At 31.2% G+C, this 17,113-nt stretch overlaps 1 protein-coding gene and 1 non-coding gene across 2 annotated transcripts; both read left to right on the top strand.

Annotated features, from left to right (window-relative positions):
- Positions 1-330: 330 nt before the first annotated feature.
- On the top strand, positions 331-438 carry LOC130972057 (small nucleolar RNA R71). Its single transcript, XR_009083258.1, has one exon. It is a non-coding gene; the product is annotated as a small nucleolar RNA R71 (small nucleolar RNA).
- A 13,603-nt stretch (positions 439-14,041) lies between these two features.
- LOC130969989 (ras-related protein Rab7-like) lies at positions 14,042-16,005 on the top strand. Its single transcript, XM_057895918.1, has 7 exons — positions 14,042-14,191; positions 14,446-14,472; positions 14,956-15,055; positions 15,124-15,270; positions 15,348-15,428; positions 15,504-15,649; positions 15,757-16,005. Exons 1-7 carry the CDS (start codon positions 14,133-14,135, stop codon positions 15,818-15,820), a joined length of 624 nt encoding a protein of 207 aa, XP_057751901.1. The 5' UTR covers positions 14,042-14,132; the 3' UTR covers positions 15,821-16,005.
- Positions 16,006-17,113: the final 1,108 nt, after the last annotated feature.

Raw genomic sequence — 17,113 nt, 5'->3', positions numbered from 1 at the left:
TGAAGCATCCTTAGTACTGCTTGGTACATTTTGCATTCCAGACAGACTTTGAGAAATCAAATTGACTTGTTGAGTCAATATTTTGTTCTGAGCCAGAATGGCATTCAGAGTATCAATCTCAAGAACTCCTTTCTTCTGATTTGTCCCATTGTTCACAGGATTCCTTTCAGAAGTGTACATGAATTGGTTATTTGCAACCATTTCAATTAGTTCTTGAGCTTCTGTAGGCGTCTTCTTCAGATGAAGAGATCCTCCAGCAGAGCTATCCAAAGACATCTTGGATAGTTCAGAGAGACCATCATAGAAAATACCTATGATGCTCCATTCAGAAAGCATGTCAGAAGGACATTTTTTGATCAATTGTTTGTATCTTTCCCAAGCTTCATAGAGGGATTCTCCATCCTTCTGTCTGAAGGTTTGGACTTCCACTCTAAGCTTACTCAATTTTTGAGGTGGAAAGAACTTTGCCAAGAAGGCATTGACTAGCTTTTCCCAAGAGTTTAGGCTTTCTTTAGGTTGTGAATCCAACCATGTCCTAGCTCTGTCTCTTATAGCAAAAGGGAATAGCATAAGTCTGTAGACCTCAGGGTCAACCCCATTAGTCTTGACAGTGTCACAGATTTGCAAGAATTCAACTAAGAACTGATGAGGATCTTCCAATAGAAGTCCATGGAACTTGCAATTCTGTTGCATTAGAGAAACTAATTGAGGCTTAAGCTCAAAGTTGTTTGCTCCAATGGCAGGGATAGAGATGCTTCTCCCATAGAAGTCGGGAGTAGGTGCAGTAAAGTCACCCAGCACCTTCCTTGCATTGTTGGCATTGTTGTTGTTTTCGGCTGCCATGGGTTCTTCTTCTTTGAAGATTTCTGTTAGGTCCTCTACAGAGAGTTGTGCCTTAGCTTCTCTTAGCTTTCGCTTCAAGGTCCTTTCAGGTTCAGGGTCAGCTTCAACAAGAATGCCTTTGTCCTTGTTCCTGCTCATATGAAAGAGAAGAGAACAAGAAAATGTGGAATCCTCTATGTCACAGTATAGAGATTCCTTGAGGTGTCAGAGAAGAAGAAAATTAGAAGGAAGAGGTAGAAGAATTCGAACTTAATCAGATAGAGTTCGAATTGTGCATTGAGAAGGAGTGGTACTCCATAAGTAGAAGGATGTGAGAAGAGAGGAAGAAATTTTCGAAAATTAAGTGAAAGATTTTGAAAACATTTTGAAAAACTTTAATTGATTTTCGAAAACCAACAGTGGAAAAGAAATCAAGTGATTTTTGAAAAAGATTTTGAAAAAGATATGATTGAAAACTATTTTTGAAAAAGATGTGATTAAAAAGATATGATTGAGAAGATATGATTTGAAAACAATTTTAAAAAGATTTTATTTTAAAAATTAATGACTTGTCTAACAAGAAAAGATATGATTCAAACATTAAACCTTTCTCAACAGAAAAGGCAACATACTTGAATTGTTCAATCAAATCATTAATTGTTAGCAAGTATCTTTGAAAAAGGAAAGAAATTGATTTTGAAAAAGATTTGATTGAAAAGATATGATTTGAAAAAGATTTGATTTTGAAAAACTTTGAAAACTTGAAAAAAAAAAATTGATTTGAAAACAAAATCTTCCCTCTTGTGCCATCCTGGCGTTAAACGCCCAGAATTGTGCACATTCTGGCGTTTAACGCCCAATGCACTACCCTTTTGGGCGTTAAACGCCCATCCAGGCACCCTGGCTGGCGTTTAAACGCCAGTCTGTCCTTCTTCACTGGGCGTTTTGAACGCCCAGCTTTTTCTGTGTAATTCCTCTGCTGCATGTTCTGAATCTTCAGTTCCCTGTACTATTGACTTGCAAATAGAACCAAGATCAAATAAACAATGCATGCAAGACACCAAACTTAAAATTAGACACTAGACTCAAACAAGAAACATAAAATATTTTTGGTTTTTTATGATTTTGTAATTTTTTTGGATTTTTCGAAAATTAAGTGGAAGAAGAAAATAAAGATATCAAAATTCTTAACGAGAATTCCAAGAATCATGCAATGTTAGTCTAAAGCTTTAGTCTAAAGGAATTAGACATGGCTAGCCAAGCTTCAGCAGTACATTGCATTCAAGAGCTAAATTGATGAGAATCAATCAGCTTTGGTGATGATAAGAACATCACCTTGAAACACTAGAATTCATTCTTAAGAACTCTGAAAAATACCTAATCTAAGCAACAAGATGAACCGTCAGTTGTCCATACTCGAAACAATCCCCGGCAACGGCGCCAAAAACTTGGTGCACGAAATTGTGACCACTACAACTTCGCACAACTAACCAGCAAGTGCACTGGGTCGTCCAAGTAATAAACCTTACGCGAGTAAGGGTCGATCCCACGGAGATTGTTGGTATGAAGCAAGCTATGGTCACCTTGTAAATCTTAGTCAGGCAGACTCAAATGGGTATCGATGATGTACGAATAAAACATAAAGATAAAGATAGAGATACTTATGTATATCATTGGTGAAGGCTTCAGATAAGTGTATGAAGATCCTCTGTCCCTTCCGTCTCTCTGCGTTCCTACTGTCTTCATCCAATCCTTCTTACTTTTTTCCATGGCAAGCTTATGCAAGGGTTTCACCGTTGTCAGTGGCTACCTCCCATCCTCTCAGTGGAAATGTTCAACGCACCCTGTCACGGCACGGCTATCCATCTGTCGGTTCTCGATCCGGCCGGAATAGAATCCAGTGATTCTTTTGCGTCTGTCACTAACGCCCCGCCCTCAGGAGTTTGAAGCACGTCACAGTCATTCAATCATAGAATCCTACTCAGAATACCACAGACAAGGTTAGACCTTCCGAATTCTCTTGAATGCCGCCATCAGTTCTTGCCTATACCACGAAGATTCTGATCTCACGGAATGGCTGGCTCGTTTGTCAGGTGAGCGCTCGGTTGTCAGGCGATCAAGCATGCGTCGTGTATCAAGAATCCAAGAGATATTCACTCAATCTAAGGTAGAACGGAGGTGGTTGTCAGTCACACGTTCATAGGTGAGAATGATGATGAGTGTCACGGATCATCACATTCATCAAGTTGAAGAACAAGTGATATCTTGGAACAAGAACAAGCGGAATTGAATAGAAGAACAATAGTAATTGCATTAATACTCGAGGTACAGCAGAGCTCCACACCTTAATCTATGGTGTGTAGAAACTCCACCATTGAAAATACATAAGAACAAGGTCTAGGCATGGCCGTGAGGCCAGCCTCCCAAAGTGATCAAAAGATCTAAAGATCAAAAGATTCCAAAGATCAGAAGATGAAAATACAATAGTAAAAGGTCCTACTTATAGGAAACTAGTAGCCTAGGGTGTACAGAGATGAGTAAATGACATAAAAATCCACTTCCGGGCCCACTTGGTGTGTGCTTGGGCTGAGCATTGAAGCATTTTCGTGTAGAGACTTCCCTTGGAGTTAAACGCCAGTTTTGGTGCCAGTTTGGGCGATTAACTCCCATTCTTGTGCCAGTTCCGGCGTTTAACGCTGGAAATTCTGAGGGTGACTTTGAACGCCGGTTTGGGCCATCAAATCTTGGGCAAAGCATGGACTATCATATATTGCTGGAAAGCCCAGGATGTCTACTTTCCAATGCCATTGAGAGCGCGCCAATTGGGCTTCTGTAGCTCTAGAAAATCCACTTCGAGTGCAGGGAGGTCAGAATCCAACAGCATCTGCAGTCCTTTTCAGTCTCTGAATTAGATTTTTGCTCAGGTCCCTCAATTTCAGCCAGAAAATACCTGAAATCACAGAAAAACACACAAACTCATAGTAAAGTCCAGAAAAGTGAATTTTAACTAAAAACTAATAAAAATATACTAGAAACTAAACCAAATATACTAAAAACATACTAAAAACAATGCCAAAAAGCGTATAAATTATCCGCTCATCAGAGGCGTGATGAGGGTGGTTTCTGATATGTGGTAATGGAGATTGAGGCATGATGGACTTGGAGTTGTTTCATTATCTTAATTTATGAATTGATTGAATAGGAGTGAGCAATATTACTTGGGTAGGAAGTCCTTAAGCACATTGTTAGTCCTTTTCTTTTCTTTAATCTATTCATCTTACTGGTTTGGAAACTGAAAGAATTTCTTTACAATTTTTTAAAGTAGGTTTTTCCATAAAGCCTTTCCAAAAAGTTATTTCAAGGATCAACTATTTTTATATTGAAATTAATTCCATTTGCAAGTATTTCTTTACTTTAATGGTATTCTCTTTCCTGTTGAGAACCTGCGAGGACGATGTTTTCACTCTCCTACAGAATTTCTTTTTCAGTGACAGGTTCATGAAGCTTTGGCATGAAGCTGCGACCGCACTACGGAGCTTATGCATATATGTGTTTTCATTTCTGTATTTGGTTTAGTCTTAGATTTTATTTTTCTTTCGTCGTTTATTATTTTGTTTTTTAGAGGGGTAGGACTTGTATTTAAGAAATTTTGAATAAGTCTATGTATTTAATATTATGTGGATTTAATTATGTGATTATGTGGTTTAAAGTAAAGACTTTTATGATCTTCTTAATTAAAATTTGGATTATATTCGCGAAGGCTCAATATTAAATAAATATAGTACTAAATTAAAGGAGTAGAAGTAGGTAGTGCCTGGACTTTTAGTGTGACCATGACGTGTTAAAAATTAGGATGTTATAAAAAGACCTAACAAAGTTTTCACAGGCAATGAAAAGTCGTAATTTCAACTTATGACTAAATGCTATGACGGATGAAATGAATTCTATGACGGATAACCAAGTCTGAAATCTTGTAGTATTGCCTGATGGAAAAAGGCCATTGGCTGTAAATGGGTCTTTAAAACCAAGAAGGATTCATCAAGCAATATTGAGCGTTACAGGACTCGACTTGTTGCTAAAGGTTTTACTCAAAAGGACGGAGTTGACTACAGGCAAACATTTTTTCTTGTTTCAAACAAAGACTCTTTCTGCATCATTATGGAATTGGTAGCGCATTTTGACATGGAATTACATCAAATGGATGTGAAAACGGCCTTCCTTAATGGAGATTTGGAAGAAGAGGTCTATATGAGACAACTCGAAGGGTTTGTCTCAAGTGCTGGTAAGGAGTTAGTTTGCAAGTTTAAGAGAGCAAAGTATGGTCTTAAGCAGGCTTCCCGACAATGATATTTGAAATTTCACGATGTGATTTCTTCATTTGGTTTCATTGAGAATTTTTTTATCAATATATGTACCACAAAGTTAGCGGGAGTAAGATCATATTTCTCATGTAGATGACATTTTCTTTGCAACAAATAACTTGGGGTTGTTACATGAGGTGAAACAATTTCTCTCTAGACATTTTGATATCAAAGATATGGGTGACGCATCTTATGTCATTGGCATAAAGATTCATAGAGATAAACATAAAAAAATTTGAAGTTTATCTCAAGAAGCCTATATTAATAAAGTTCTTGAGAGGTTTAAAATACAAAATTGTTCACCAAGTGTTGCACCTATTGTGAAAGGTGACAAGTTTGCTTAGACCAATGTCCCAAAAATGCACTTGAAAAGGAACAAATGCAAAATATTCTTTATACTTCAGCTGTTGGAAGCCTAATGTATGCTCAGGTTTATACAAGACCTGACATTGCTTTTGCTATTGGCATGTTAGGAAGATATCAAAGTAATCCAAATATTATCTATTGGGGAGGTACAAAGAAGTTCTTAAGGTATCTTCAAGGGACTAAGGACTTCATGCTTACATATAGACAAACCGACAATTTGAAAATTGTTGGATACTCATATTCATACTTGACAGGATGTGTTAATTCTAGGAAGTTAACGTTATGATACATCTTTATGCTTGCTGATGGAGCAGTATCTTAAAGTTTTCAAAACAATCACTTGTAGCCACTTCTACTATAAAAGCCGAGTTTATTCCTTATTTTGAGGCTACATCACAAGGTATTTGGTTGAAGAATTTTATCTCTGGACTTAAGATTATGGATTGTATCTCTAGGCTATTGAGAATATATTATGACAATTTTGCTGTTATATTTATGGCTAAAAATAATAGAAGTAGTAGTCGAAGTAAGTACATCGACATTAAGTACATAGCCATTAAAGACTGAGTTAGGTCTAATGAGGTACAAATAGAGCAAATTAGTACTAAACAGATGATAGCCGATCTTTTGACAAAAGGCATGCAACTAGGATTTTTTAAGGATCATGTTATTAGTATGGGTTTATGTTATATAACGTCACTTATATGACTTATATTGTATTATATGCATGACATATTTGAGTATGAAATTCTTATTATTATTTGTTTTTCATTTGGTTAGTATATATACGTATACATGATTGAAAATGATAAATAAAAATTAGTGAAGGGTCTAGAATAAACATTCAGCTTATTCTTACAAAATATCACATAAAGAATTTATTCAATTAAAAAATGTTACATTATAATACATGGAAGGTAATACTCGATTCATGTAATTTGACTTAATTGTTTAAGTGTAGTATGTAATTACAGATTATATGTAACAAATATTGAACGAAATGGGAGAATATTAGAATTTTTCTTCAATTTGTTTTTTAATTTGTTAATATAAAAATTAGTTTGGGCGGTATTATAATTATTAATTAATTATATTAGTAGTTGATTTGTTCTTTAATAAAAAGAACACGACTGTTTATGAAAATTTATAAAGTTTTTGTCCCCAATTCTAATAATCATAACAAACAATATGACTTCACCTGGATTGGTGGTTCAAAAATCAAAAGTCCCAAATTGAATCAAAGATTTATGGCTATAGTTGAAAATACATAAATTACTGATTTTATGAAATTACGAACACATCTTAAACTTGGACTTTAATTATTTTTCACAAATTAAAAATTTTATTGGTTTATTCATACAAATTAAAATCTCATTCTTATTATCATTTATTATTCTCATTATTAAAATTTTTTTATCATTTTAATATTAGAATTAGTTGTAGTAAAATTAATTTTTTTATCTATTTAGTTATTTATTTTACAATAACATCTTGGGCTTATGTTTCAATGAATTTTTACAAATTAAAAATCATATTAGCTTATTTATACAAATTAAAATCTCATTCTCATCATTATTTATTATTGTTATTATCAACTAAATTTTATAATTTTAATGTTGAAATTAGTTGTAGTAAAATTAAAATTTTTTTATCTATATAATCATTTATTTTATAATTTTAATTCTAAAATTTCTAAAATATTTTATAATATCTGTCTATATAGTTATTTATTTATTGTCATATTAATAATAAACTTAAAAATAATTATATTTATAAATTTTATTTTAATATAAATATTATTATATAATTTTTAAGTTGAATTTTTTTTTCAAAAAATTTTTTCAAGCTGCATTGGCAAGTACACCTTATTATTGGAGATGACAAATTCAAAACATTAAAAATTCGAAATAGGAGAATGATGATAACATCGTATCTCCAACTTACGCTATGTAATTTTGTTTAGATAACTTCTAGATTATTAGAAAAAATAAAAATACTTATGAACAACATTAATCTTAATTTTGATTAGCAGGATTACTACTATAGATTGCTCGACGCTATTTGTTTGAGTTTGCAGGAAACATTATAAATATATACATATGCATGAAAGTACGAGGAAATAGCGTACAAGATATGAAACTTGACTTAAATTTCTCACCACCCGACACTAAGCATGTTCGGACCGATCCTCAGTGTGTTTGATTCTTTATCTCAATTCTTACACATCACTGACTCATTGACCAATGCAGAGTTATTCTTATTATATCAGTTATATTTTTAGTTTTCTTTGGTCACATACAGAAAACTCTTATTAACAAGTATAGGTAAACTTTGTTAAATTTTTGTGATTTTTGAAGGGCCATTTTTTAAAATTCTTTTAATCAAACTTGGTCAAATTTTAAAATGGAAGAGAGGCAGAGAGCTTTAGCCCGAAGAGTTGAAAGTGAAACGACATACGTGCCTCAAATTGATTACTCCTCTCTCGCTCTCTGATGGTAATTTGTTTAGTTTTTTTGACAAATTAATACAGACGTATATAAACTAGTCAATAACATATTATTTCTGAGAAATGATTATTTAGCAAACGTGCGTGAAAATTTTTAAGGAATTGGCCAAGTGTGTATGACTGACGGTGGCTGGCGTCTTGGCACTTGTGGTTTGAGATAGAACACAACACATTATGGAAATTTTTTTATAGCTACCTTTCTCACTTTATCCATTTTTATGATATAAATACAAAAATTTCCAATTTATGAACTCTTGACTTGTCTTTGTTTGTAAACGCCTAACTAATAGACTAATATTCTTCTCAACGACAACACAGGGGTTGGTGGCTCTGAATACTACTTCGAATGTGCATCCCATCTGATCTTAATTAGTAGCCACTTTTGCATATAGTGGCCTTATTTTTTTAATTTTTTTTGGATTGATCTCACGTTTAATATAAATTAAATAAATAAAATTCTATATAATATTATTATTTTTATCTTTTGTATAAAGTATATATTTTCTAAAGATAACCAACAACGGAGTAGTTGAACTTATTCTTGAATGAATATTTCAATAATAAAAGAACTAGTTATGAGAATCACATAGAGTATCAAACTAAAGCTTTTGAGAGAGAAAAGAAGAATGAAGAATGAATTGAAACTAAGTGTTCTTGAATTAATGAATTGTAAACAAAAATGAAAAAATTAAGGTGCTCCAACCAGTGACGAATTTAAAAAATTTTGTTAGTGGGGACAAAATATACATAATATAATGATAATTTTTATAATTATACCATAATGTTATAATATATAATTATTTTTTAAATTATTTAACCAACAAATTAAAACAAGAAAATGATAATTCAAAATAATAATAAATAATTTAGAATTCCATTCTTCTAAATTTTATATTTTGAAAAAATTGAATAATCTTTTCATTGTGAATACAATTAAATGTCTCTCTTTCTATATATGTCACTAAACAATCATTTAAAAATTCATCTTCCATACAGTTATAAAATCGACTCTTTATGATGTTCATACAAAAAAGATTTTTTCAACTGATTTAATTACTACGGAATCTCTACTTTGAATTCTAGAAACTTCCTTTTGTTAGAAGAGTTCGATAAATTATTTTGGGATCCAATCTCCAACAATGGTGTTCTTCTTGAATGCTTCTCCATTACTAAAAGGATAAATTTATAGACCTAAGTTAATTGATTAATAAAAATAATTCACAATTCCGTACAAATTTAAAAGTACAATATAAAATTATAAATACAAAATATAAACTAAAGAATAACAAAAATACACAATAATATAATATCAAATTAAGAATGTATATAGTAAAAAAATTCAAAAATATAGATGTTTGCACGATACAACTGCAATGACAGTAAGTTAGTAAGCCACTAATGCATAAACCACCAATTAATTGTAGTAATTCTAAAACATGAGAACCCCACAACATTGTTTCTCATTTTATAACATCTTTCAATAAGGAGAATCACTAAAAAAATCATTCAAACTAATTTCAGTAACAAAATGCAATATCCTAATTGAATTATACTATACACAATAACACAAATATAAATCATCCAATGATCCAATTATTCAAACAGCATCAAATATTCAAATTTACAAAATTTACAGTTTTACATCAGTATCCTAATTCACACCAATTATTCAAACAGCATTAAATATTCAAATTCTCAGTTTCACATAAATATCCAAATTCACATACATTATTTAAACAATATCAAATTCTTATTTCTAAATTGATAAAATCAATTCTTACTGAAAAGTGGAGAGACGAGACCAAGAGAGAGTCAGAGACACAAAGGCAGAGCCGCAGAGTAGTAGAGACGACAGAGTGGTGAGACACTCAAAACCAATGAGTCAATGAGACGATGACGGACAAACAGAATGGCGAGAGACCGAGAGTGAGAGACTGTGAGAGACGATGACGGAGCAACGAGCCAGCGAGCCAGCTAGCAGGGTAGGTAAAGAGACACCGAGACAACGAGCCAACGGCGTTGACGACTCTGCGACAGTGACGCAGACTGTCGGACTACAGATAGATTAGAAGGTGGGCATCTAGGCAACGAGCTGCGCAGTTAAGCGAGGGGGAGAAGGAGCGTAGCAACGAAAATTGAGAAGGGAGAAAGAGTAGGGTTATAGCTTGGCCCCTTAGAGCAACTCCAATGCTAAGAAATAAAGTTCCTCTTCTGACATATGGGGACTCAAGTACCATTGGAGTGAAAAGGAAAGGAGGACTCTTCACGTGGATCAAGGTTGAGAGTTCCTCTAAACAGGGACTTGCAACAACCAATAAAATCATGCCATGTGGTAAGTTAATAAAAAAAATAAAAAATATATTAAATATATATTGAATAATTAAATTATAATTAATTTATTAATAGTTATAATAATTTATTATATTAAATATTTATATATCTATTTAATTAATTATTTATATTAATTATTTAATAATTAGTTATATTAAATTATAATTAATATAAATAATTATGTTAAATCAATATCAAATATTATTTATATTGTTATATTAAATTATAATTAATTAAATTTATTTTACATAAAAAATAAATTTAATTTTTACATATTATAAAATAATTTTTAGTTGGATTATTTATTTTTATTTATAAAATTTAAAATACTAACCAAATTTAAGTTATTTATTTTAATATTTTATAATATTAAATTATTTTAAATTTATAAATTTAAATAATATTATTATAAAAAATAATTATTATATTAATTTTAATTACTTTAATTAATTAATTATGTTGGACCACAATAGGAACTAAAGTTAGTTCCTTCTAATGGAGGAGAGAGAGATTTTTTGAGTTCCTATTTACTGGTAATGATGCAAAAGCTGACGTGGAGTTACTTTTTATGACAGGTGGGCCATAAATAGGGACTAGAATGAGTTCCCTACTGGAAATGGTCTTAGGGATTTCAATTTAGGGATTTCAATTTTGGGGGGTGAGATCAAAATTGAAATGAGAGTGAGGGCAATTAATTTTTTTTGCTAAGTACTTCTCAATAATTTTTTAATTTCTACTTGGGGCACTTGCCCCCACTCAGTTGTGAATGCATCCGTCGCTGGTTCTAACACTAAACAATGCATACATATATAGAAAGAATAAAGTAAAATATCTTTATTCTTTAAATAATTTAACTATCTAACTAATACACTCTTTATTATTTGTGGTAATTACAATCTTATCCTTCACACATCTCTAAAACTCAAGTTTGGTCTTGGAATGACTCTGACTTTACTCTTTAGTCTATCAAAAGCTGCTACAGACAGAGGTTTGGTCAACAAATCAGCGACTTGATCTGTCACAAAAATATACATCACCTGAAGAGTATTCTTCTTCAATTTGTCTCTAATTAATTAAATCTATAACTGAAAATGCTGTCTTATCTTACGTAACATAATTAGTAGCGAGTAACTTAGTGCTTAAGTTATCACAATAGATAGTAGGAGGTGTGAAAAGTTGAACATCAAGTTCTTCAAGCAGATTTCTAAGTCAGACTAGTTCTGGCTGGCATGAAGTCAAGCTTCAAATTTCTACTTCGGTGGAAGACTTACTGATCGTGGCTTGCTTCCTGCAAGACCAAGAAATTAAATTAGCACCCAAATAGATACAAAAGTTTGAAACTGACCTCCTCTCTTCTAAATTAGAAGCCTAGTTCGAATCACTAAATTCATATAACTGGTAATTCTCACATTTATGAAGCACCAAACCATGATTTTAAGTTCCTTGAATGTATCTAAACACCCTTTTTATTGCTTTCCAATAAGACATGGTTGATTTTACTAACTGCAAAAGAAAGGTCAGGTTTAGTAATACATAAATATTGCCATGAATCAATAATTGTTTTAAAGAGTTTAAGATCTTCAAAAGTTTCTGAACCAGTAGAAAGAAGTTGAAAGGATGAAAACATGGGAGTAGGCATTGAGCTTGCTCCTGCCATGTCAAGTTTTGACAAGATATCCTTCATATATTTAGTTTGTAAGAGATGTAGTCAATCTAAACCAATTTTATGCACCTGAATTCCCATAAAATAATTCAATTCTCCTAAATAATACTAAAAAAATTAAGATTTTTACATCTTTTATATATATATATATAAAGGGCATTCAAGTAATTTCATTTTAATAGAAATTTAGCAGGTCCTATATAGAATGGGTATTTCAATTTTCACCGCCATCTCATTTGTTTGTGGAGACGGGTCCTAGTTAGTTCTCATGAGGATTTCGCAGGTTCCCATTTTGTTCTCCGTCATGGGTAATCCCTGCGGGTATTCACTGATTCGGGTATTTTCATCATTCCACTCGTCATTATTAAGTAATTTCGTTATATTCTAGATTTAATTTTGGTGTATTCTAGATTTAAATAAGGTGTACTTTTGGTCTAAACTTGTTTTGAATTGAGTTTGTTTGTGTGTCGTCATCATTAAGTAATTTCTGTGCATTTTAGATTTAATTTTAGTGCATTCTGGATTTAATTTCAGTGCATTCTGGTATGAGTTTGTTTTAAACTGAGTTTGTTTGTGTGTCGTTGTCATTAAGGAATTTCGGTATATTCTGAATTTGAATTGTTATACATATAAAAAGAAGATGACGATAATGACAATAACGATAACAATAATGATGATGATAATGATGATCATGGAGGAGAAGGAGAAAAAGAAATGAAGTGATCGAAAAAATTCAAACGACAAAAAAAAAAAGAAAGAAGAGGAGATGGAGGTGATAGTGATGACGATGATAACAAAAGAGAAAGATAAGAAAAATAGAAGATGAAGAGGAGGATGAGGAGAAAAAGAAATAGAAATATTAATGAGAAAAGAAAGAGGAACGCGAAGAAAAAAAGAAAAAACGCAAAGGAGAAAGAGAAGAAGAAGGAGCGCGTATATGAAAAACAGTTATAACAATTTAATTTAATCGAACTTGATTAAGTATTTTATTTGGTATAAAATTTTATTTTAATAAAAAGTTCCATTTTCTTTCATTCGTTAGAAGAAAAGATTAATATATAATTTTTTATTATTATCTATCCAAGATAAAAAAATGTCTTGAGAAAAGTAAAATTACCATTCAATATAAAAGATTAATTAATATACGTATGATACATTTATCATTAGTCAAGATAAATCGTCCTACGAATTGTGCCTGATGTTGCATAGAATTTGATGTGCAGTGTAAATTATGATCGAACACTCATTTATTAATTTTACATGAAAATAAGTGGACGTAAATTTCTATCTTTGATATCTACATCTCTCAATACGTGCCATCATGTTCAATACGAAGATACAAAAATTACAACACGATCGTGTAACAGATCCAGAAAACCACATACAACTTGATGGCACATTATGAATTATTAATGCATCACACATGAGATGAAAGTGATTTTCACCTGAAATTAGTAATCACTAATTATATCATAAAATTTAATTTTCATATATTATTAGAATAAAAATAACTAAATTTTAAATTTATTACTAAAAAAAAGGTATTAAAACGCATAAATTTCATTGGTATTTATATTATGGAATCAAAATTAAACACTTACATTATTGGGTAAAAGCGAAAATTACGGTCACCTTGTCACTTGGATAGTTGGATTAGACAAGAGAGTCCAGCTCAACCGTTTTTTCTTCTTCAACTGTCCAACTGTCAGTGTAACCACCACCATATTCAGATGAAGCAATAAGAGGGTAGCACGTATATCCAATAATGTTCAATTTCGGCTCTATGAAACAATTATCTAAGCTTTAACTTAAGTCAACACCAAATACAGAGTTATACATATAAACTTTTTTTTAATTATTATTATGGTTAAAAATAAGGATGCACCGCTGTCACCAGAACGTTGGTTTTGGTTGGCAAGGCTTCACATGCTTCTCACCAGCATCATTCAAATGCAGAAAAAAAGAAAAGCAATTACCCAAAAAGGAGGCTATCATCAACATTCAACAACAATAATATAACTTTTCTCTCATAAATCTTTTTGTTCTTCCACTGCTCTGTGCCACCATTTGTTTGCTTCCAATCATGGACATTTCCCACAAGAAGAGAACCTTGCTTAAGGTCATACTCCTTGGTGATAGTGGGTATGACACATATCTCTCTCATTTTTTTTATTCTTTCTAAAATCCCATTCATGATTTCTTCTTCTTTGTATGCTTCTATAGTTCTTCTTAGTATGATCATTTTTGTGTTTGTAAAAGCTGCAAAATTTGAAGATTCTAGACCAAAATCCAAACATACACTTTATCATTTGGATGAGAATACTTTCATTCATGCTTTGTCCAATGTTGATAAATTGTTAATCACAATTCATTTTTCTTCATATATCTTATTTCAGGGTTGGGAAGACTTCTTTGATGAACCAGTATCCATTTGGCACTTGCATTTTCAGTATTGTTCATAATCATTATTATTATTAATTTTTTTTTAAAAGAGCGGGAGTTTGTTATTATTTTTTCTGATGTCAGTGATTGGCTGGAAGTGCATTATTAATTCTAAACTACGAAGGCTTTCAATCTTTTCAATGTTTCCCCCTTTTTGTTTTTGTTCCGCTTTAAAAAAACAGTGTATTGCATAGTCATAATCATTATTGGCACATGAGTTGGCAATCTATGCTTGGAGGGAACACTGGTTCATGTGACAGTTGGCTGCTATTAATTGGGCCCTAAATGTTTCCACTTTCCACATCCACATTATTATTTTCCATACTAATAGGAATTGACTTCTAAATTAGTATTTTCCCTTTATTGGGTGTTTTCTTGATTTGTGTTTGGCACTAAACATGCAAAAAAGAAATGCATATATAGCATAGTATAGTATTACCGTGGAACCTTAATTTTGAATTTAGGTACGTTTATAGAAAATTCAGCCAGCATTATAAAGCCACAATTGGTGCTGATTTTGTCACAAAGGAGCTACAAGTAGATGATAAACTCGTCACTTTACAGGTCAGTAATTTTAAGTTATTTCTGATAACTTTACTTTTAACTAACACAAAATGAGACTCTTTTGGCAGATTTGGGATACAGCAGGACAAGAAAGGTTCAATAGTTTAGGTGCTGCATTTTATAGAGGTGCAGATTGTTGTGTTTTGGTGTATGATGTAAATGCACACAAGACATTTGACACACTAAACAATTGGCATGATGAGTTCATTAAGCAGGTATGTACTATTTAGCACCTTTCTGAATGAGCAATACATGAAGATTATATCTTATATGTTTTGGTGTTTGGCCTCAGGCAGATTTGAATGATCATGAAGCATTTCCCTTTGTGTTACTTGGGAACAAGGTTGATGTAGATGGTGGGAACAGTAGAAAGGTATTAAAAAGAGTTTGGGCCTTTGAGATTAATATGCATAGTTTTGAAGTTGAAATCTCATTCAACTTGTTGCAGGTGACTGAGAAGAAAGCTAGGGAATGGTGTGCTTCTAGAGGGAACCTACCATACTTTGAAACCTCTGCCAAAGAAGGATACAATGTTGAAGAGGCATTTTTAAACGTAGCAAAAATTGCATCAGAAAACGAGCACACACAAGACATGTGAGAATCATTTAATACATAACTTCATTTAAGAGAAGCTAGAGTGATTCTGCTATTTTGTTTCTGTTGGGGGCTAACCGCTAATGATTTTTTTCTCTTCTTGACAGTTATTTTCCCGGAATATCTGAAACTGTTTCGGAAGCAGAACAAAGAGGTGGCTGTGCATGCTGATTTTTTTTTCTTTTTTTTTTTTGGGATTTAGAGGATGAATGTATTTTGATGAACCTTATATTACTTTGTCCTTCTGTTGTGAAGTATGATGTAGCATTTTAGCTTATTTATTTATTTATTATTTGTTCTTTTAATTTAGCATGGTAGGGATCAGATTTAAATGCAAAAACGCAAATTGAGCAGTTCACCAGTATGATAAATCCATATATATTGGCCCATTTTCCGTAGCTCAATTCGCAATATTTATTCTAACAAAAATATTATATATACACTAAAAATTTACACAATTTTCAGTTATTATATATTATTTGTGCATATTTATATATAATAATTTATACAATTTTTTAGCTATATATAATAATTTATATAATTTTTTAGTTAAATAATCAGTTAGTAGAATAATTAAATTTACTATAACAAAATAATTAAATTTATTTATAGAATTATAATATTTTTTTATAAAATATCAAGTATATATTTTATATGTAATTGGTTGCAACTTTTGTGTAAGTATTATTGTTATCTTAATTTTTGAAACTGTAATTTAATATCGACCAAAAAATACACTGATTTAGTTAATTTTTATGGGTTATGCTACGTGTACGTTACGATCAGCCACCAAAGTCAGGCACCAGTATGAAATACATGTTGAAATATAAATATAGATTAAAAATAAATTAAAGCACACATATATTTATACATAAATATATTGATGGCTAATTTTAGTGGAGGATTTTGGTGGACAAATAGCATTTTTCAATTTGGGTTTATTTTGGCAAGGAACAAAAGACTTGGTGAATATTTGTGGTGAATATATAGAAGGAAAGTTCTATGGTGGCATTGGTTTTGATGGCTAAAGGTGACATAAGTTTGACCAATAAATAAAATATTAACACATAAAAAAAAATAAATCTAAAACTAAAATGATTCTCTCTTTCTTATAATTTCTTATAATTACTTTTATCAAAATATTTTTTTATAATTTTTTTATAATTATAAAAATAATTTAAAAACGTATTAAAATAATTTTATAATTATTATTTTATTATTATTTTTATTTTTAGAAAATAATTTTTATAATTATTTTTACTAAAATGATTTTTATAATTATTTTTTTTTTATTATTTTTATTTCTAAAAAATATTTTTTTATAATTATTTTTTTTGTAATTCCGAAAAACTAACACTAAAATGATATTTTTTCTCTTGGTATTAGTTTAAAAATAATCATAAAAAGTTATAAGAGAGAGAATATTATTTTGGTTTTAGTTTTTTAAAATTACAAAAAAAATAA

This window comes from Arachis stenosperma, chromosome 3, assembly GCF_014773155.1.
Source record: "Arachis stenosperma cultivar V10309 chromosome 3, arast.V10309.gnm1.PFL2, whole genome shotgun sequence".
In the NCBI taxonomy this organism is placed as follows: domain Eukaryota; kingdom Viridiplantae; phylum Streptophyta; class Magnoliopsida; order Fabales; family Fabaceae; genus Arachis; species Arachis stenosperma.
This window is presented reverse-complemented; position numbering and strand designations above follow the sequence as displayed.

Coding starts and splice junctions, on each gene's coding strand:
- LOC130969989 (XM_057895918.1), top strand. CDS start 14,133: ATGGACATTTCCCACAAGAAGAGAACCTTGCTTAAGGTCATACTCCTT. Junction 14,192..14,445: donor ATACTCCTTGGTGATAGTGG/GTATGACACATA, acceptor ATCTTATTTCAG/GGTTGGGAAGACTTCTTTGA. Junction 15,429..15,503: donor ATGGTGGGAACAGTAGAAAG/GTATTAAAAAGA, acceptor AACTTGTTGCAG/GTGACTGAGAAGAAAGCTAG.